This window comes from Peromyscus maniculatus, chromosome 3 (genome assembly GCF_049852395.1).
Source record: "Peromyscus maniculatus bairdii isolate BWxNUB_F1_BW_parent chromosome 3, HU_Pman_BW_mat_3.1, whole genome shotgun sequence".
NCBI lineage: Eukaryota > Metazoa > Chordata > Mammalia > Rodentia > Cricetidae > Peromyscus > Peromyscus maniculatus.
Genome location: NC_134854.1, coordinates 20,971,329 through 20,992,494, shown reverse-complemented (window position 1 = coordinate 20,992,494; position 21,166 = coordinate 20,971,329). Strand labels below are relative to the sequence as shown.

Below are 21,166 nucleotides of genomic sequence, written 5' to 3'. Positions count from 1 at the left end.
CACACTGTATACAATAGGGAATGGGTAACTCTGAAGAGCTGGTTCTATGGCAGTAACTTCATATCACTGCTAATGGCACAGGGTCCAGCATTATAAACAGATTGATATTCACCCTTAGGAGGTGTGTGACCTTGACCGGCTGTGGAATGTTAACAACGATATAATATCGACATCTATTCCCTCAAGGCTGCAATTAAGATTAAGTGAAATAAGGAGAGTGGTGCTTCCCAATTGTTGGACGTTTGATAACTAACTGACAAGCATCTTAATGATAATGAGGAAGATGGGGGGAAGTGAAACAAAAGGCTTTGACAATGGTGACAATGGTGATTTATGTGCAAGTTCTTTATAATAAAATTTTAATAAAGAAAACGTAAGTGACAACAGAAAGAAACACACTAAAGTCTCTCTTCAGGACTCTTCTTGGAGCTGGAGGGGGGAAAATGTTCCTCTTGTGATGTTGGCACCCTTAACCCTGACGGAGTATAGCCCTACCTAAGCAGGCAGGCTTGAACAGCTGACCACACCTCTCCTGGCTTCTGGTCATAGTACTGTTCACTGAGTAGGTAAGATAGAAGATGCCAACTCCAAGCTTTTACCTCCTCTTTGTATTGAAAGTGGGCTTCTATTTAGGAAGAGATCCTACAGGAGATGCTTTAAGAATTGAAAATTTGAAGGCTAGCTTTGGCATTGGTAAGTGGATCTCTGTGAGTTTAAGGCCACTTTGGTCTACACAACAATTTCCAGGTCAGACAGAGCTCTACAAAATCTATGTAATGAGATTTTGTTTCTAAGAAAAGGTAGATAAATAAAAATTTGAACTACAGTATTCAGTTGTTTGATTTTATTTTTCCAATAAAGAGCCCCTTTACATTGAGCTTTCATGAGAAATTAACATGATCATTCTTGTCCAACCCAATTCCCTAAAAGTCACTTCCTTCCTGTTCTCCTGAGAATCTGCTTCAGGAATTAAACACAAACACAACCTCATTTTGGTTAGTCTTTAATACAATTCAAACTTGTAAACCAGTAAACAAAGCTGTAAGTACAGAACATCAAAATGTTATCTATCAGTAGTCCTGAACACACACAGTGGTCACAGCATGGGCACAGAAGCCGCTGGCATTTTTATAGCTCGGCCTGTTTCAGTAGCTTCTACCTGGTGGGTCATGAAGGTGAAACCCCTCTGTGCAAAACGCATTCACTTTACGAAAAAGCAGCTTCTTCTTTCTCCCTGGATTGGCATTTAAAGAAATAACAATAATAAAGTTCATTTTCTTTTGATGCTGAAAGTGCATCAGAATTGTGGGCCTTTTCTTATTGAAATAAAATTAACTATGCATGTGGTATATTCCTAGGTCAGTACTGATGGTTAAATTCTCTCAGAATTAGCAATTCATCAAAAGACTATTTTGCCACTTGCATGCCAAAAATACAATTTAGAGTTCACAGTACAAGGCTCGCTGGTATAAAGTGCCTACAAGAAGTTTCCTATCATATATGGTCGCCACGGAACTTCCCTGGAGGACAGACCCGTTGTTGATATACACTGTAGTCACTGATGGCTTCTCGGATAGAATGTTCTGGATGCGAAGAACCTACGCAGGAGATACAAAGTATTAATAAAGAACTTCACACACCCATGCCACTCAAACACCAATAATCCCTTGTCTTCCCCAAAGACACATGATTAAGAAGGCATGCTGTTACAAACAGCAGTCGGTTACCAATCTCCTTAATGCTTAAATTAATGTACTTTTTCCAGCCTACAAAGAAAGGACTTTTTAAAGCCCCTAGTCATGCCATGCCAACTCGGGATTTTATGTGATTACAGCAATTCGGCACCAATAGAAATAGGCTCCCACCACTGTGCCCACTTTGACGCTACTTCAACATGCACAAAACTCATGTCATGTGGTGAGTTGACAATAAACCAGATATTTTTAAAATTGCCAGCATACCACATGAACAGGACCCATGTCTTTATAAAAATGACTTTTGACTAGTTTCCACCATAATTTAATTCATCAAAAGATTACTTTTCTCAAAGCATTTGAACAATGTAACATTTTGCCAATTATTGGCTTAAAGCAATTACAAAACTACCTCCCAGGTTTATTGTATTATTGGTTTAAAAGAACTAACAAATCATCCTTGTGACAGTTTATTGCATTATTAGTTCAGAGGACTTGAATAATTAAGGTTGAAAAACTCAAAATATAAAAACCTCTGAGGATGGAGGATGCTTTGGGTCATACACGAAGAGCTTCTGGCCGTTAGGGTGACAGCCAACCCAGAGGTCACCCGAAGAAGGATCAATAGATAAATTGTCCACCAGCGTGCCCAGCTGCAGAACCTTACAAAGAAATAATGTCAATATCTAAATGAGGCAAGCAACCTGATTAAATAATTTAGAGCTAACCTTTCCTGTTCCTATGCATGTGGGAGCATTACACACATCTCCCCACACCTGCCCTTCTAACACCAATAGCGCTTAAAATAAATTTAATGAAGTGGCTTGGAGCCGTTCTTCATCCTCTCTGAAAATAAAGAACCTAGGGTGATAATCCATTTGTACAAATAATAAAAATAATGAATTCCTTTTGTTTCAAAAGATACACAATGATCAGTTAGCTTAAGAAAGTCCATCAAAGCAAGACAGGAAATTCTTAATCAGCCTAAAATATGTGTTTGTTGGCAGGCAGAAAATAATAACAGTGAGTAACTCAATTTCTACTTTCATTTATTATTGAAAAAACTGAATGCACATAAATCTTCATTTGAAAACTCAACTATTTCTTTTCAATTGTGAAAAGTCTTATTGGGATTCATTAGACATCATCAATACTTCACGGAGCAGTCCTAAACCCCATGTCAATATCACTCAGTCCACTGCTGGCTGCAGTCACTGTCCATCCCAGTGACAGCTGCCAACAGATTTGTCTTGTTGGAGGGAGGGGATATGGAAGAACACTGATGGGCTGCCCTGTCTGTACCCATGATGTGTTTTCAATGTGATACTGTTATAGTTAGCCCAGCTAGAATACTGCAAAGAACAATCAGTTAATAGCTACACAGAAAATGAAATACTTACCTTCACTTGAGTTAAATTCATATTAGGTTGTTTTTCCAAAACATGGATTTCATGAGCTAGTATGTCAGCAACGTAGACATAGCTGTTCAGAAAAGACACTGGTAAGCACTTTCTGCCAACAGAGATGACTTAATATAGCAGGAAAGAGAAGGTCCTGAAACCTGCTGAGGAGGTCATAGGCATGTGTGGGAGGAATGCTGGATAAAGGTCAACTTTCATTTTTAAAAAAAGCCTTCAAAATCAGTTCAGTGGTGCTACAACAATCATGGGGTATTAAATTAATTTTTAAAAGGTTTGTAAGAAAAAGATTCAATTGAATATAAAGTTTATAATATTATAAATATATTTCATAATAGATATAAATATCCATTTATATTTCAAATATAACTAAAGAAAGTTCACTGAAATAACAAAAAAAAGTTTGGTTTTATAAGAAAAAGGTTCTACCTTATGCCATACATTTTAATATTTTTAACATGGGCATATAGAATTACACGGCATGGAATACTTTAAATATTTATTAATATGTATTAATGCTTAATAAAATATTAGTACTCACAGTGTCTTAATATTAAGTTAAGTATTTATCCAGAACTGCGTGTCTAGGGGCGGGCAGTGAGTGAGCGTAAGCCCTGAAATTGGAATCCAGTATTCCATGGCAGCTCTCTCACTGAGCAGCCTTTTTGTATGAGGCCAGACTCCCTGACTGGGTAACATCCACACAGGGAAGGGGCACAACTTTGCTCTTCAAGCATTCCTAACATGTTGACCAGTTCAAACTGGTGTGTGCACATGAAACCCCAGAGTCAATCAATGTCACAGTACCATGAGAAATAGTCAAGTCTAGAGACTGAAGAAATGTCTGGGTGCTGAAAGACTCTCACAGGAGGGATTTCTTACACCAGAGCAGGGGACAGAGCTCTTTCTGAAAGCAAGTGAGCCAAGGCAAAGGTGTGTGAGCTCTAGACAAGTGTCAGCCACATAAAGAGCTCATTGTCTTATGGGAAGTGTGGAAACAGCTAAGGGAGGGTGAAACTACTCCATGACAGCAAGTCCAGACCTTTCCTCCTTGATCTGACTAGGACTTGGACTCTACTGAACGCTTAAGAAAGAAGTAGCCTGATGACAAAGTGTCGGCTGAGTCCAGCAGTGACTGGGTACGTCCTTTTCAGCTGGTGCTGTGGTGGACACTTGCAGCCAGAGATTAGGGATGGGCTACCTGATCACAGGAGGACCACAGTGGCCAGAGAACAAAAGATGGAGGAAGGCTGAAAGCAAGCTGCAACAAACACCGAAATTCTAGAAGTGGGAAAAACAGAGACTTGACTGAAAAGGGCAGACTGGGACAGTTAGAGTCAGGTTAAATGATCTATATTTGTTTTCTGACTAAAAAGGAAAGGACAAATTGTACCACAAAAGAAGAACATTTGTCAAGGAATGTCAGATTCCTTGTGGTAGTATAAATTGTTCAGTGAGGTAAGGCAGAGGAAAACTAAGAATAAAAATAAGAAAAGAATTTTTGGAAAACAATTCAATAACGTATATGAAGGCTAACATAGAAAGATTCACAGGAGGTCTGTCTATTCATGGGGTTTCATTCTACAAAGATTTTGTATAAGTATTCAAGTAAGTGGCACTAACCACAAAGTAACTGATATCTTACCTGGGATTTGAACCCAAATCTGTTGAAGTCCAAAGTCCTCAAGTTTAACCACTATGTTTTAATACTGTCTTAGCAAGTTTTTACTTTAAAATAGTAACTGGTTGTGGTGCTAAATGAGAGGCATAGGTAGTCCAGATATGGAAAATAAATAATCAAGTATCCATCAACAAAGAAATGGTTTTAAAATCATCCTTATGACAGAATAATATAGTCAATAGAGTGACTAATTAATTAATTTAAAATTTTGTTTTGAAGGAGTTTTAAAACCTGGAAATTTTCCTTTTATCTTATATTTAAAACATCAGTTCATTCTATTGTAGTGTTATTTAAAACGCAAACTATATTGCCACACAAAAAATTAAAAAGGATATATTGGAACCTAAGGGATTTGTTTATGGGGACAGTTTATTTAGGATAAGTGAAGATCCTGTGTAAGGAGCTGTACTTTTTATCAGGTGAAATAGTGATCCCATTGGCTGAATCGAATCCTTCTGCCACCAGCTTAACTTCATCTGGACTGTAGTAAACGACATTTGCCCAGCGTAGGTTCAAGTACGTCTCCAAGTACTTTAAGAAAGGATCCGAGAAGTAGTGGTCATTGGTGGCATAGAAGTGCTCCGGCCCAACAGCTATGATGTCATTCACACTGCAAGAGTCACAGCACGGGAGAGGGAATCAAAAGCATAGATTAGATGATTGTTCACAAGCCTTATGCAGCAGGGCTTTAAAATTTGGGGCCAGGTGTCCAAGAAAAGGGACGCTATAATCACATGACCATGATCCAGATGACATGATCCAGAGCCAGAGGCAGCACACTATGCAGATAACTGCAAGAGAACAACGTCACATAGTAATTAGAGGACAGGCCCTTTGGCAGTCAAGACAGGACCCTTTATAGAATGAACGCTATCCAGCCGGGTGCAGCGGCACACACGTAATCCCAGAACCTGGGAAGTAGAGGGAGAAGGAACCTGAGTTCAAGCACAGGGTCACACACTGAGGCTCTGTCTCAGAAAAAAAAGTATTCTTTTATTATTATTATTATTGACGCAGGGTCCCCGGTAGGCCAGGCTGGCTTGGAATTCACTGTGTAGCTGAAAACAACCTTGAATCCCTGATCTCCTCTAACACCTCAGTCTAGTATTACAGGTGTGTGCCATGATGGCCAGCTAAAAGCATGTTTTCTGACATGAACATTACAGGCTTTAACAACGGCCTATAAGGACAGAGCTGCTCAGGTGTGGAAGTGGCCAGGCCTTGGCTGTCACTAGGCTGTCACTCACATTTATTCCACTCTCATTTATTCTGCTGCTGGACTTTCCCCAGGTCTCTTGCTTAGCCATTAGTCAAACTAAGGTTGACTGTTCAATTTTTACCTGCCTCGCAAAGCTGCCAAGCCGGCAATGAACGGACATTCAATAAACACTTGCAGAGAGACAGATGATGAAATGTTCAGAGCACAGTGCTTCAAGGGAGAGATTGATATGCTAAAAACAATTACCGTTTCCAACCAGTTAGGCAAGGGCGTTATTATATTGAAATTCCAATTATCTTATGCAAAAATTTCTGAAAGCGCTGCTTTCTTCTCTGTCAAATGAAAAATACAGAGCTACAAGGAAGGCTTTATTTATTTATTTTTTTTATGAAAAAGCTCCACAAATCAGACTCTGCCTGACTGGTATTCATGCTCCTGTTTATTATGAAGTGCATTTTGGGGAAGAATGATTGGACGTTACATGCTTATAACCTAGAGAGGGAAGTAAAGATTAAAAAATATCTATCAAGTTTAGACTCAAAGCAGGAATCTAGTGCAAGCCGAGCTGGAAGGAATCCATGGGTCCCCTTTAGTCACACTTTCCATCGATGTCCTTTTGGTAGTAGTGCTGCCCTTCCAACTTGGATGCTCAATTCTGCAGGGACATTAGTCCACAGCAATCATGAACTCCTCGAGTGTGCTTTGTATAAAGCATGTGAGCCCCACTGAAGACTAGCTGCTCCCCCAGGGAAGGGCAGGGATTTGAGTGCTAAGTTATTGAGATGAGGGTGACAGCCATAAAAAGTGGCAGGGTTTATCTTCTGTTCTCAAACCTGGCCTGAACAATGCCACCCTGAAGTCTGGTGCTTCATCATTTCTCAAGAGAGTTCATTGAGAACATTAATCAGCCATACTTTCCTTTATCTACATGGAAAACACACACACACACACACACACACACACACACACACACACACACACACACACACACACAAGACAGAGAGAGACCTAGACAGAGATGTTAAGTGTCCCTTATCCAGAATCCTTGGGAGACTAGAAGTGTTTCTGATTTTTTGAGATTTGCAGAAACATAATGAGATCTCTCTTGTGGATGGGGCCCAAGTCTAAACATGAAATTCATTTACATTTCACAGACCTTAATTTTACAAAATAAAATATATATGAAATAATATATATATATTAGTTTCTTCCTTTGAGAATTTCATATATTTTTACAGTTCATTTTGATTATATCTACCCTTACTGTCTCCTTCCAACTCCTCTTGGACCTCAATCCCCATCATGTCTCCCTCCAAATTTCATATTTTCTAATTTTTTAAAAAATGATCCACTGAGTCCAATTCATGCTGTCTGAATGCCATGGGCATGGTACCACTCACTGCATCGTGGTCAGCCTATGAGAGGCCACACCCTCCCTCCCCCAGGGACCAACTGCCAACAGATTCTCAGCAAGGGATGGGGTCTCTTGAACCCCTTCCCATCCAGGCTAGAATGATGACTGCTTGATACTGTACAGCTCTTGCACAGGGAACCACAAAATGCTTTTTTAAAAATGTACGAGAAAGAAGATGTCATGCTGTGGATTATCTGCCTGTGGCATCATGGTTAGAAAAGACTCAAATTACAGCTCATTTCAGACTTTGGATTTCAGTTTGGAAATGGTTTAACCTGCTTAATACACATATACATTTATAAACTCCCGAACTACATATAAGATATCATATGTTAGTTAGGCTTTATTTTTTTTTTTCCGAGACAGGGTTTCTCTGTGTAGCTTTGCGCCTTTCCTGGAACTCACTTGGTAGCCCAGGCTGGCCTCGAACTCACAGAGATCCGCCTACCTCTGTCTCCCGAGTGCTGGGATTAAAGGCGTGCGCCACCACCGCCCGGCAGTTAGTTAGGCTTTATATTATGTATTAGCTAACATAGGCAAGCCCTTACAAAAGGTGAGAGAATCACCCAAAATAATGAGTGTTTGAAAATGTCAGCAATAGGGGCTGAGAAGACAGCAGTTAGCAAAGCTACTGCCATGCTTGCATGAGGGCCTGAGCTCGGTCCTCACAATCTATGGCAAAAAAAAGCCAGATGTTGGCACATGCTTATAGTCCCAGATGGGTAGGTGGGAAGAGCATCCCTGGCCACCCAGCAGAGGTTACTAGGTAAACTCCAGGCCGACAAAAGACCATCTCAAAAGCACGGTAGATAGCTTCTCTGGAATGATACCCAAGGCTGTCCTCCGGTCTGCACACATGCGCTTGCGCACACATACATAGACATGGGAGAGATAACCAGGCAAATGAGGACAGAAGGAGGGTACCTTGGAAGGAGTTCATGTTTAATTGTCTTCAGGTGCAACAGAGAATTTTCTTCTTCTTCAAATTTAAAAATTTCCACTGTGTTCTTGAATTCCGGGTGGTTCACAACAAAGAGATAAACGGTGTCATCTAAAGGATGGACAGAGCAGAGTTAGATCATAAGACATACACACAGGACCCGGGGGCAGGCACTGACACTTGAATACCACATGCATGGGAAGGCTGAAGGCACAAGCTGTTCAATACCCTACCAGATCTTTTTTTTTTTTTTTTTTTTTTTTTTTTTTGCTAGACCTTCCGGCTACCATTGGCCTGGCATTAATCCTGATCACTGGTCCCCTGACCTTTAAGAAGGAGTGGCCCCCCCTCTATATACAGAATTCATGCATAATGTGTTCATAGGCTCAATGGGAGACCCAGCTCTTTTTAATCCAGTGGTCACAGGTATATGAAAAGGTCAGGACATCTAAACATTCTTTTAGTTGTTAATTGCTAGACATTTCAAAATGCAGCAGAGTGCACTGCCAGCCTAGGAGACCTGTGAACCAGCGGCTGATGGGAAGAACACAGGCCTGTTTCATGAGGTCACTGTCCCCTTCGTGTGTGTGTGTGTGTGTGTGTGTGTGTGTGTGTGTGTGTGTGTGTTTCAAGGTTATTTTCCACAGCGCCCCACTGAGCACTGTGTGTTTCTTCACCTCGGTAGCTCATCAGCTCTTACCACCATCTATGAAAGTGCTAATGCCATGCGGGTTAAATGAAGCCAGATCGAAGCCCCAGCTGACTCTTAATTCCAGTGCCCTGGGTTTTTCTTCTTTGAGATCCATCATCAGTATTCCTCCAGGCTTATCTGGTGCAAAGCTGTGGAGCCCTGGAAACTTGAGGCCCTTTGGAAACAGTGGGAGGAAAAAATGAAACACAGAGGCTTAAGCACCCTCTTGAGTCAGGTATGTACTGCACATGAATGATAAGCAGCATCACTTAAAGTTGGTGGCACAGAGCCACAGATACAAAGAAAAAGTCGGGGTGGACAGGTAGGCGCACCAAGGAAACAGAACAAAAGAAGAAAGAGACCTGGGAGCTGGAAAGATAAACAACAGATCATTTTGTTGAGCTCTGACAGATGACTCAGATTGGCTCTCTGGAACAGCTACCAAACAGGGGGTGGACTGAGAGACTCCAGGCAGAGCTGAGGGTCAGGAGAGCAGAAGGTCACATATGAACTGTGAAAACCCTCACATCCCGAGCCTGCACTCTGCAAGAGGCTGGAAGGCTTGAGCAGGGTAGACAACTGGTCAGTGAAGTCTGTTGGTGATACATTGAAAGACATTCCTTCGTACAGAGATGGGTAGTTTACTCCACTCCTCCATGGCTACCCCCACTGATATTTCAGGACCAGGAAAACAGCTCCTTTGCTTCGGCCTTTATTTCCTGATGTCTATGTTCCCTCTGCATCCAGATTGTGGCAGATTGTGACACACCTTTAACCAAAAGGCTAATGGCTTCCCACCTCAGTCTTGTTACAAGAAAAGATTTTAGGATGGCTTGAAGGCTCTTTGTGGCAGGTCTTTCTCACCCTCCCTACCTCCCATGCCCATCTCTCATCTCATCCCATGACTTTCTTTCATACGCATTAATGCCTTAGGCATCCAGGTCTCCTGACCCTTCTTGATAAGCAGGCATGTTCTCACACCAGAGTTTACTCACAGAACCACTGCCCAGGAATGCTTCCCTGCAGAGATGCAGGGCTCCATCCCTCAGTTTATCTACATTTATTCCAGATGTCACATTGCCAGTGAGGCAGCCTCCATTTGCGACATCCACTTGACCTGGCCTTTCCTCTTCCTCTGGCTTCCTTTTCTCCATCCCAACAGTGCCACTCGAATGCATACGTATTAATGCCTACGTGAGTACTAGGTGGTAGATACCATTGCTGGGGCAAGGGAGAAGTATATACGGTGGTGAGATTACCACCTCCACCCAGCTTGTTTGCCCAATCCTCGGGGCTTGTGTACTGTCTTTGCCATGCACAAGTCTCTTCTCACCAAATGGGCAAGATTCACACTCTCATCCACCTGAGTTCAGGGCAATGTCCTGAACCACACAGCTCTCATCTCCGTTCCCAAAGTGACAGCATGATGCCACACGCACCAGAACTGTCATTCTCCACTGCCCCATTGCTATCTCATCTTGGCCAGAATGGTAGGAACATAAGCTAGCACTCTTTTCTATTTCCTGCTAGAGCCCAGGACCTGGAGCATGGCAAATAACTCAATCCATAGTGTCTCCTTTCCCCTGTCCTGAACCATCATTTTCATATTGGCCTGTTAGGGGACTCTCTATTTTGTTCTTTTGATGTCTATTATGTATTCTGGTACCAATCCCCGCCCCCCCCCAACATACTACTTCTTAACCACCAAGTGAGTACCTGTGTCTGAATGGAACATGGCTGATCACTTGGTCTTTGGTATAGTGTGGGGAAAGCTCTGGCATTTTATATGTTCCTTTTGAGCCCACATCTTCTCTAATTACTAACAGTCTGTTAGTTGACTCTCTGGGTTGTTTAAAAAAAAAAAAAACAGAGGTTCACATTATCTGAAAATAATGGCCATTTCTGTCTTTTTGGTCTCTACCTCACATTTCTTTTTCTTGTTGTATTAGGTTATTAGGTATTCCAGTTGACTGGCAATCATTTTGGGATAAACACTTTGCCATCCTCTTGAACATCAGTGGGAATATGGTTTACACTTTACTGTTAAGAATGGTGCTTGCCAATAGTGAAGAGGGATGCCTGAACTGGCCTACCCCGGTAATAAGATCGGTGACTACCCTAACTGTCATCATAGAGCCTTCATCCAGTAACTGATAGAAGCAGATGCAGGGAGCCACAGCCAAACACCAGGCTGAGCTCCAGGAGTCCAGTTGAAGAGAGAGAAGAGGGATTATATGAGCAAGGTGGGTCAAGATCATGATGGGGAAATCTAAAGAGACAACCAAACCAAACTCATAGGAACTCACAAACTTTAGACCAACAGCTGTGGAGCCTCCATGGGACTGGACTAGGCCCTCTGCATAAGCAAGACAGTTGTGTAGCTTGGTCTATTTAAGGGACCCCTGGCAGTGGGATCAGGATCTATCCCTGGTGCATGAGCTGGCTTTCTGGAGCCCATTACCTATGGTGGGATGCCTTGCTCAGCCTTGATGCAATGGGGAGGGGCTTGGACTTGCCTCAGTTGAATGTACCAGGCTTTGCTGACCCCCCATGGGAGGCCTTACCTTGTTGGGGGGGATGTAGGATGGGTTGGGGGGAAGAAGTTGGGGAGAGAAGGAGGAAAGAAGAGAGGGGCATCTGTGGTTGGTATGTAAAATGAAAAGAAAAATTTCTTAATTAAATAATAATAATAATAATAATAATAATAATAGAATGGTGCTTGCTAGCCAGGCAGTGGTGGTACATATCTTTAATCCCAGGACTTTGGAGACAGAGGCAGGCTGTGAGACAGAGGTGAGTTCAAGGCTAGCCTAGTCCACAGAGTGAGGCCTGTTACACAGAGAATCCCTGTCTTGAAACACCCCGCCACTGCCGCCCAAAAGAATGGTGCTTGCTGTTAGTTTCTGGGGATTCCTCTTATTTCCAGTTCCCTTGGAACTTTTAACTGAGTGAGTTTTGAATGTACTAACAGCTCTTACCCATTTGCAGAGATGGTCTGGGTTATCTAGCTAACTATAAGATGAAGAGTCCTCCTGCTATTCTTAAAGGAAGCCTTACTGGTGATAATAAACTGTATGAGAACTCACCACTGTATGCAGTTTACTAATGCAATGTAGCCACGATTTACGTGAATTTAAGGGCACAATAAAAACACTCATAATAAAGACTGATGTTATGCCCAAAAATGGACATAAGAAGAAATTCTTAATTTTTAACATCTATCTGTGATTGCCTACTTTCACGCTGGCTGGCCCAAGAAGCAGAATAAACTACCACTGTGTCAGTACTTCATACCAACCCTGTGCCAGCAGTTAATAATCCTCTTTCTTCACTCATGTCTCTCAACAGTAATGTGTCTCCATCACCAGGTAGCACTACATAGAGTATGATAACTATTTGTAATTACAGTAACAGCCTCAACTATTCCAGTATCCCTCTGCTTTTAAACATTTGTTTTGTTTTTATTTTTATATTTTATTTTTTCAAGACAGGGATTCTCTGTATAGCCCCGACCATCCTGGAACTCATTCTGTAGACCAGACTATGCAGCTGGGAGACAAAGGGCAATCGATCAGTTAGCAGAGACTCTTCAGCTCTGCACTCGGAAAAGCTGAAGGACACTGCCCAATCCAACCTGCCCTGTCTTTTTCTCCGAATTTACTTTGAGAGGTGAGGAATTTAAAATCTGTTTCTACGCTATGGGCTTAAATGAACAGCCTGGTCTGTGCCTGACTGTGTGGGGGACAAGAAGATGCTACTCACCACACTAAAGAAAGCCAGACCATTGGGAAGAATGTCAATGTCCTCAGCGCCAGCTTCTGCAAGTTCAAGGAGGAGATAAATGTCATTATCAAACTTGGCTATTGGTTTAAGATAGCATAACTGTGGCTTTGTTTACTTTATCTATTTCTTTAGGGATGGTTCCAATTTCTTTTCCAAGGCACTATTGTTTTTAATAAATGTCAGTCTCAACTCTCTCCCACAGTGAACTTCTGACTTTAAATGCTAGATATTTTATGTTTACTCAAATCAAAGTCAAGTTATCACCACGTTTTCAAGTTCGATACAGAACAAGTTGACATCTGCACACTTGTAGGGTAAACATCCAGATGTCTATGTAGAAGTAATTGACAACAGGGGAATATTACTTCCACAAGGAAGGGCCCACAGTCATTTAACCATGCAAATCTCCTGTCCCCCTCGCTGCTCATTCAGTCTGAAGCAAAAAGACATTTTTCTCATTAACAGAGAGAAAACACCTGGGATTACATACTCCCTCTCAAAAAAAAAATGGAAAAGAAAAAGTGGCTATTTGTTCTCATAAGCAAATAAAACTTCCAATTTAATCTTAAAGTTATAGGAAAAACTAGCAAAATAAAATGAATGACAAGTGCGGTAAACTTATGCCCACCACAGCTTCTGATTCCAGTCCCTGGGCTAGGCTACAATTACTATTGATTGTTATTGATTGTCGGCAGTAACCTCCACACAGTATAGCAAAGAATTAGGCAAAAGACCTTCCCCACGGCCTCACTGTACACATTTCGCAGACAGATAATAGAGATCCAAACACAAGAAAGGGATAAAAATGGCTTATATTAAGCCAAATCATGACTCATTCTTTCAGTCCACAAGATCTAATCTTCCTCCTTAAGACCACTCCAAAGGTTACGGCTGAGAAAATTTCTAGGCTGTCAAAACCAAAAAGCATTTATGCCACTGTTCAGGTTTTGATTCATGACCCTGCCCATAGGTGGCTTTTGCCCCCCTGTATCTCTTACCTGATCATAGAACAGAAAAGCAAAAAAACCTAATTGAGAACACAAGGAAGTTTACTTTATAACAGTGAGCCCCTGTCAGCTCCTCAGAAGGAAGTCTTAGTACAAAAGATGCTTAAGCATGTTCTAGTGGTGGGGAGGGGACCTTGGGTCCCTGGAGGGCCACAGACAGGCTTTGGGAAATCTATGAGTATGCTGAAGTTCTGCACATTGAAAAATGTATTGTTTATTTTGCAGATGAGAACTTTTCTGTGACAAGGGTTCTTGATTTATAGCAGATTCATGCAAAGGGCTGTGATAAACTCCAAATGTCTAAGAACCACCAAATATCCTGGTATGTTCAACTTTTGACATTAGATGCTATGTAGTTATTATCACATCTACGAAGCTCATGCTTGAGTTGAAAGAAAAAAAGAGAGCCGGGCAGTGGTGGCACATGCCTTTAATCCCAGCACTCGGGAGGCAGAGGCAGGCGGATCTCTGTGAGTTCGAGGCCAGCCTGGTCTACAGAGCGAGATCCAGGAAAGGCGAAAAACTACACAGAAAAACTCTGTCTCAAAAAACAAAAAACAAAACAGAGAGAGAGAGAGAGAGAGAGAGAGAGAGAGAGAGAGAGAGAGAGAGAGAGAGAGAGACTCTCACAATGTTTAAATCAATTTAGGAGTTAACTATCATTGGCCTCAGGTGGCCCACATACATGTGCACACAGACACACAGAAACACACATGTAATTCCAGCTGAAGGATTTTTTTCTGAGCCCATGTAGTAGAAACTCAATTGACTTTCCTCCCTGAAAATCATTTAAGAAAATTTAACTTCATGTACATATTCATGCATATAAAAAAAGATAACAAAACATCAGCACTGTTTCTTGAGTGGGAGAAGGCTGAGCGAGTTTTATTACTTTATTCTTTTCGCTTTTCAAACTTTCTACAAGCAACAGGAATAGCGTTGTAACAGGATTCATGCCTGGTGTGTGTGGGGCTGTGTTCAACCCCCAACCCCCAAGCTAAATGCATGCATAAGTAAATGAACAAATAACTCAATAACAAGATAAAGATACAAGTTTCTACAAATGCCAGTAATGCATTAATAACTAAGTACACAAATTTCAAAAACATTTCATTTCAGCCACATTGTACCTTTTTATCCCCTGTTTAATCCTATGGCCCCACTCCAGTCAGGAAATTGAACTTTGTGTCTTGCTTATTTTGGAACGTTTTCCAGATCTACTTTCCCATGTCCTTGTCTAGAGCTAATACCACAGTCAGTTTTTATCAGCTCCCATCACCCTCCAATGGCTCCAAGTGAAATCATTTCTGCAGGAAGAAGCTTTCTCCCTTCTCTGACTCAATAGTAATATCAGCAGACATAGTTGCTAATGGAATTCAGTGCTTACAAACTACAAGCTCTTTGTAAGTAATTTCCAATAATTTCAGAATACTGAGAAGTAGTATCCTTTTCTCATATTTTCTATATAAGAAGAGAAGCCTCTGAAACATTAAGCAGATTGTAAATCAATCAATCAGTCAATCAGTCAGTTAACCAACCAACCAACCAATGTCTCCAACTGGGAAGGTGGGATTGGAGTCCTTTGTTATGACCTATGAGTATCAGCCTATTATTTAGTGAACTTTCTGTTCGAACTACAACCTGGTTCTCCCTAAAAAATCACATGTATGCAGCAAGATTGCTCAGCGGGTAGAGCTTGTCACACAGCCTAACTATCTGAATTTGAATCCTGGGGCCTACAGAACCTACTCCCCAAAGCTGTCCTCTGACTTCCACACAATGATCGATTAATAATAGATAGATAGATAGATAGATAGATAGATAGATAGATAGATAGATAGATAGAAAGAAAGATAGATAGATAGATAGATAGATAGATAGATAGATAGATAGATAGATAGATAGAAAGAAAGATAGATAGATACATACATACATACATACATACATACATACATACATACATACATACATTTCACTTTGTAAATTCAGTCATGGACAATTCCAAATCTGAGGTTTTCTCCCCAAATTTTTGCTTTCATGCTTTTTACTAAAATCATCACCAGCTCAAATCTTGAAGCTTTCTTTAAAACCCTTTCTCTAGAAATTCTTCTCAATTAGCACATCTGCTTAGACCCTTCTTCTCACGTCACCAACTGTCCGTCTGCATCAGAGAAGGCCAGCTCTTCCCTAGATCCACACTCCCCTATGTCTTGTTATTTCAGCAACTGTCGATCATCCCTGTCAGAGAAGGCCAGTGGTTTTCTGGTCCCACCTCCCGCTTCCCTTCTAGCAACAGACACATGACAACACAGCCGCCACAATTTCCTGCTGACACCGATGACCACGTGTGTAAGTTCAGGTCAATAGGACATGAGGATAGAAGATATGCACAACCATTCGGCAAAATAAGATAAAAAAAAAGAAAAAAACTATGTACAGTCTTTCCTACCCTTTCCTGCATTGAAATGCCAACAAATGAGGTTGTAATCTTGGACAAAAATGGAAGCAATATGTTGGAGACAGTTTTATTACATCATTAACCTTTGATCGTGAATGTTGACATACAAAGCAGCCATCTGATCACTCTGAGTCCTTTGCTAGACTACCATGTAACAGAAAAATCAAAACAAACTACTGTAACTTTCTGACAGTGATTTAGCCCTTAACAAAACCAAAAGGGTGCATGTGTGTTACTGTAGCCTGTCTATTTGTTGTTGTTATTATTATTATTATCATCATTATTATTTATTATTATTATTTTTAGTCCCACTTTGTAGCTCAAGTTAGTCTGAAATTCACAAAATAGACTAAGGTGACCTTGAACTTATGGTGTTCCTTCTGCCTCTGCCTCCCAAGTTTCAGGATTACAGGTCTATATCACCATACCCTACCTCTTTCCAAATTTTTGATTCACTACTCTGGTGTCTATGCCATTCACTCAGAAAAAAAGATACTACATTTAAAAATAATGTACAATATCTGAATAATTATCTGGACTCTTTAGCTCTCAGATTCTTGTGTGTCATAAAAAGGAAAAAAAGAAATGTAACTCTGTATTTCATTGACTTGGGCTTCTTTGTCTGTTTTTCACACAGGTGGATTGTGGAGCAGATGACAAAAGGTCTAAACCCAAAACAAACTCAGGAGAATTGAGTGCAGTGATTGAGAAGTTAAAAACTTTGTCTAGTCTATAACTCTGAACGTCTAGCTTTTGGAAAAGGAGATTATTTTGAGTTTAAGCTAAGCTCAATCTAACTGGTTCTTGGCATTATACTTTTGATTATATAGATGCTGGTATTACATGAAATTGTCAGTATGTGAAAGCTTGCCTATAAGATAGACCAGGAGGAATTTAAAAATTCAGTAAGTAGTAAACTGACTTCTTCATCACAGAAAATACACATCTTGTATGGTACATGGTTAATACCTATTATTGATTGCCAGACATTATGATATGGTATGTGACAGATATACATCTAAAACACTTAAGAATTACAAAGAGTTCATTTCCAGTGATGATGAACATAGCACTGTAGTGTGTGTGTGTGTGTGTGTGTGTGTGTGTGTGTGTGTGTGTGTGTGAGAGAGAGAGAGAGAGAGAGAGAGAGAGAGAGAGAGAGAGAGAGAGAGAGAGAGAGAGATGGAGACAGAGCACTAGCAGGACGGAGTCTCCACTCTTGAATGGATTAGTGTTAAGTGTCTTAAGACAACTACTAAAGTCTTCCCAAATAGTTCATCCTTATCCTTGTGCCTACCACAAAAAGGTGTTTTTGTGTCCATGGGGATGTTGGCCCAACACACTTATTCCTTGTAATCAAAGACCATCGGACAAGCACCTGCTGTCAATATTTATACCCAGAGGTTTTATTATCCATTACACATTGCTAACATGGCACTCAGCAAATGTTCATATGGTGTGTTCTAACCACAGAGCAAAAACAAAACAGAATGAGGAAAAAAAGCACAATTGTAATTAGATCCAAAAATGTATCCCAAATGTGCTTCTAATCACTTATCGTCTCCGCTCTGTTGGCTTCTGAAGAGCCTCAGAGGCATTAAACACTTCAGGAGAGGGGGCATAGGTGACACATCTCCCCCTTCTCTCCAATTCCAGACAGCAGCTCACACACATCACAACATAAAGGTCACAAACGCAGACAGACGCCTGTTCAGAATACAAATGCTACTGGGCTTGTTTTCCTCAGAGGCACGCTCCATTCCAGTGAGCTGTAACAGGAACACATTTGGCAGTTTGTCCAGTAATGTGTCTGATTGTGCCCTGTTGTCTTCTCTGAGACTGAAAATCACAGAAGGTGGTCTTCACAGAGCCAAGGGCTGTTTAATAATGTGACAATTATTAACTCAATAGCAAAAGTAACCAAAGAGTTCAGTGACCCTGCCTCCCACTCTTGTCCAGCGCCCTTCATAGATGTCTCTTGGGTCTTGTCAGACCAGTTCTGAGGCTCTCTCTCTTCTCTCTCTCTCTCTCTCTCTCTCTCTCTCTCTCTCTCTCTCTCTCTCTCTCTCTCTCTCTCTCTCTCTCTCTCCTCTCTCCTCTCTCCTCTCTCCTCTCTCCTCTCTCCTCTCTCTTCTCCTCTCTCCTCTCTCCTCTCTCCTCTCTCTCTCTCTCTCTCTCTCTCTCTCTCTCTCTCTCTCTCTCTCCTCTCCTCTCCTCTCTCCTCTCTCCTCTCTCCTCTCTCCTCTCTCCTCTCTCCTCTCTCCTCTCTCCTCTCTCCTCTCTCCTCTCTCCTCTCTCCTCTCTCTCTCTCTCTCTCTCTCTCTCTCTCTCTCTCTCTCTCTCTCTCTCTCTCTCTCTCTTCTTGCCAGGAGGCAGGATAAAGTAAGTTGTTGGATTACTTGGGACTCCACAAAACCTTCAGTTTTAGGACTGGCTGCACCATCCAGCAGAAATCAAGTCGGCCTGCCTTTTGGCTTTGATCCTGAGTCTGGGTGCTCCCCTTAAACGTCTGGATGGCAGTAAGAAGCCCCATGAGAACTATTCAGAGCAGGGAGAAGGAGCTAGGGAAGTACAAAGACAGCAATGAAGAAAAGGGGACAGATTCATGAGAAAGACATGAAAAGAACATGGGGTCAGCAGCACACCTGCACAGAAACTCTGTGCTAACACAGAGACTTGGCTTTTGCTGGGAAATTACTATAAATGCTGTTGGGACTTAGTGTGGTTATAAATTGGTGGCATTATCAGTTTTGTCCACTTGATGGTAATTCAGTGATCATTACCAAAACTTGAAACATTTCCTAAAGACAGAAGTCCCTCTGTTAAGTATCTATTCACAAACACACAAACGAAAGAGCAACGATGATCACTGATTTGTGTAAGGAACCTTTCAGCGAGGTGAAGAGAAAAGGCAAAGAACAGGAGAACACATGCATCAGCTGTTCATCTGAAAAGGAGTTAGTGTGCAGAATGCATAAAAAATTCAGATAATCCCAGAGCAAAACCAAACCACCAAAATACAAAATCCAGCTGAAAAATGGGCAGTAAACAAAAATGTTTACTGTCCCCAGTAAACAAAAATGTTTACTGTCCCCAGTAAACATTTATAGAAAGAAGACATACAAAGAGCCAACAAAAACGTTGAATATCTAATTATTAAGGAAGTGCAAGTCTAAACTACAGTAAGATAAGATATATCTCAATCCTCTAGAATGGCTCTAATTAAAAAGACCCCCAAAGTAAGAAATGTTGGTGCAGATGCAGAGAAAGGGGAAGTCTTACCTGCTGCAGGTGGTGGTGGTGGTGGTGGTGGTGGTGGTGGTGTGTGTGTGTGTGTAAATAACATAGTCATTGTGGACAGCAGTGCAGAGGTTCACTGAAGCAAGCTACCTATGATCTAGCAACCCCTCGACTGGGTAGATATCCAAAGAAATGAAGTCATTAAATCAAAGACATATCTGTATGACTATGCTATTGCAGCGATACTTACAATGATAAGAGATAGACTCAATCAAGATGTCCACCCATGGATGTAGACTTAACAAATTTGGTAGACCTCATCTGTAGTTATATTAGAATATTATTCTACTACAAAAGGATGAAATCTTGAGCCAGCTGTAATCACAGCACTCAAGAAGCTGAGGCAGGAAGATCATGAGTTTGAGGCTAGATGGAGGTAAACAATAACTTTTGGGCCAACCTGGGCTACACCATGAGCCTCTCCCCAAAACCAAAACCAAACCAAAAACCTCTATACAACAAAAATGAAGAGGCAAAGGACAGTCTCCTCTCATCTGCAGCAACAAGACTTGACCTGGAAGATTTTGTGTTGTCAGAACAACCAGGCTCAGAAAGAGAAGAGGTAACCTGTTCTTACTCAGTTGTGGAAGCTAAAAAAATGTTTGTCACACAGAAATAGAGACTATAACATAGGCCACTAGATGCTGGGAAGTCAAGGAGGCAGGAGAATAGCAGACTGAACAATTCATGCCAAAATAGGGTTGGACGTTGTCCTGATGTTCTATAGCACGGTAGAGTAAGCTCGGTCTATACCACTAAGTAGGTCCTTTAAAATAACAAAGACGGCAAAGTTTGAAGATGTTCAACACTTAGTAGTAGTAGTAGTATCTGAGGAGGTGGAAATCTGATTTATTTGATTTAATCATTGCCGATTGCATAAATGTACAAAATTATAATACTGTACCCCAAAGAAACATAAACATTTATCATTAAAAAAGTTAAAAAGGAAAAGAATATGAAATCTTTGTGTTTCATATAGTAAACAAACAAAGTTTCATTTGATGTTCCTTATGTATTCTGACTGAACAGGATAAAGTAAGTTACTTAGTTAGAAAGTTTGAGGGTTAATCTGTTTCATGTAAATATTTAATAATAAGGCATAACTTTGTAGACTGAGGCAGCTCTAGAATATCTATGACAGAAAGAATGTAATGGAAATGTTTGCACAATTCCCCTTGAGAGTCAGTTGGAAGGGTGAGCAGCTGCTGGTTTTCCCAATTTGATATTTAGTTCAGCTTTGTTTGATTTTCTCCTCTTTCCCACTTCCATCTTTCCCCTTCCTTTTCTCTTTTTTCTTCTCCTTTTTTATGTCCTGGAAACAGGGTATGCTACTCTACATCAGGCATTTCTTCAGTTTTAAAATATTAGGTACCTTAATCAAAATAAATATCCTGCCCCCTTTTGTTTCTAAGGTAGTCTGTAGAATTCCTTTGCTGAATTAATGATTAAGATGAGATTCCTCTGGAAATGCTCTGTAATTTGGGCAGGAAATTATAAGGTAAGGTAAGAGATTATAATTAGCAGCCCAATGGGTAAACAAATGTGGCACATATATACAATA

The 21,166-nt window shown here is 41.0% G+C and overlaps 1 protein-coding gene across 1 annotated transcript in view; it reads right to left on the bottom strand.

Moving 5' to 3' along the window:
• Positions 1-829: 829 nt before the first annotated feature.
• Pon2 (paraoxonase 2) overlaps positions 830-21,166 on the bottom strand; it is a 33,569-nt gene continuing 13,232 nt past the window's right edge. The window contains exons 3-9 of the mRNA XM_006986871.4: positions 12,820-12,875; positions 9,067-9,232; positions 8,351-8,477; positions 5,203-5,403; positions 3,095-3,176; positions 2,228-2,356; positions 830-1,598 (exon numbers count right to left, since the gene is read on the bottom strand). Of these exons, the coding sequence (XP_006986933.1) occupies positions 1,440-1,598; positions 2,228-2,356; positions 3,095-3,176; positions 5,203-5,403; positions 8,351-8,477; positions 9,067-9,232; positions 12,820-12,875 (920 nt within the window). The 3' untranslated portion in view covers positions 830-1,439. The remainder of the gene's footprint in view (positions 1,599-2,227; positions 2,357-3,094; positions 3,177-5,202; positions 5,404-8,350; positions 8,478-9,066; positions 9,233-12,819; positions 12,876-21,166) is intronic.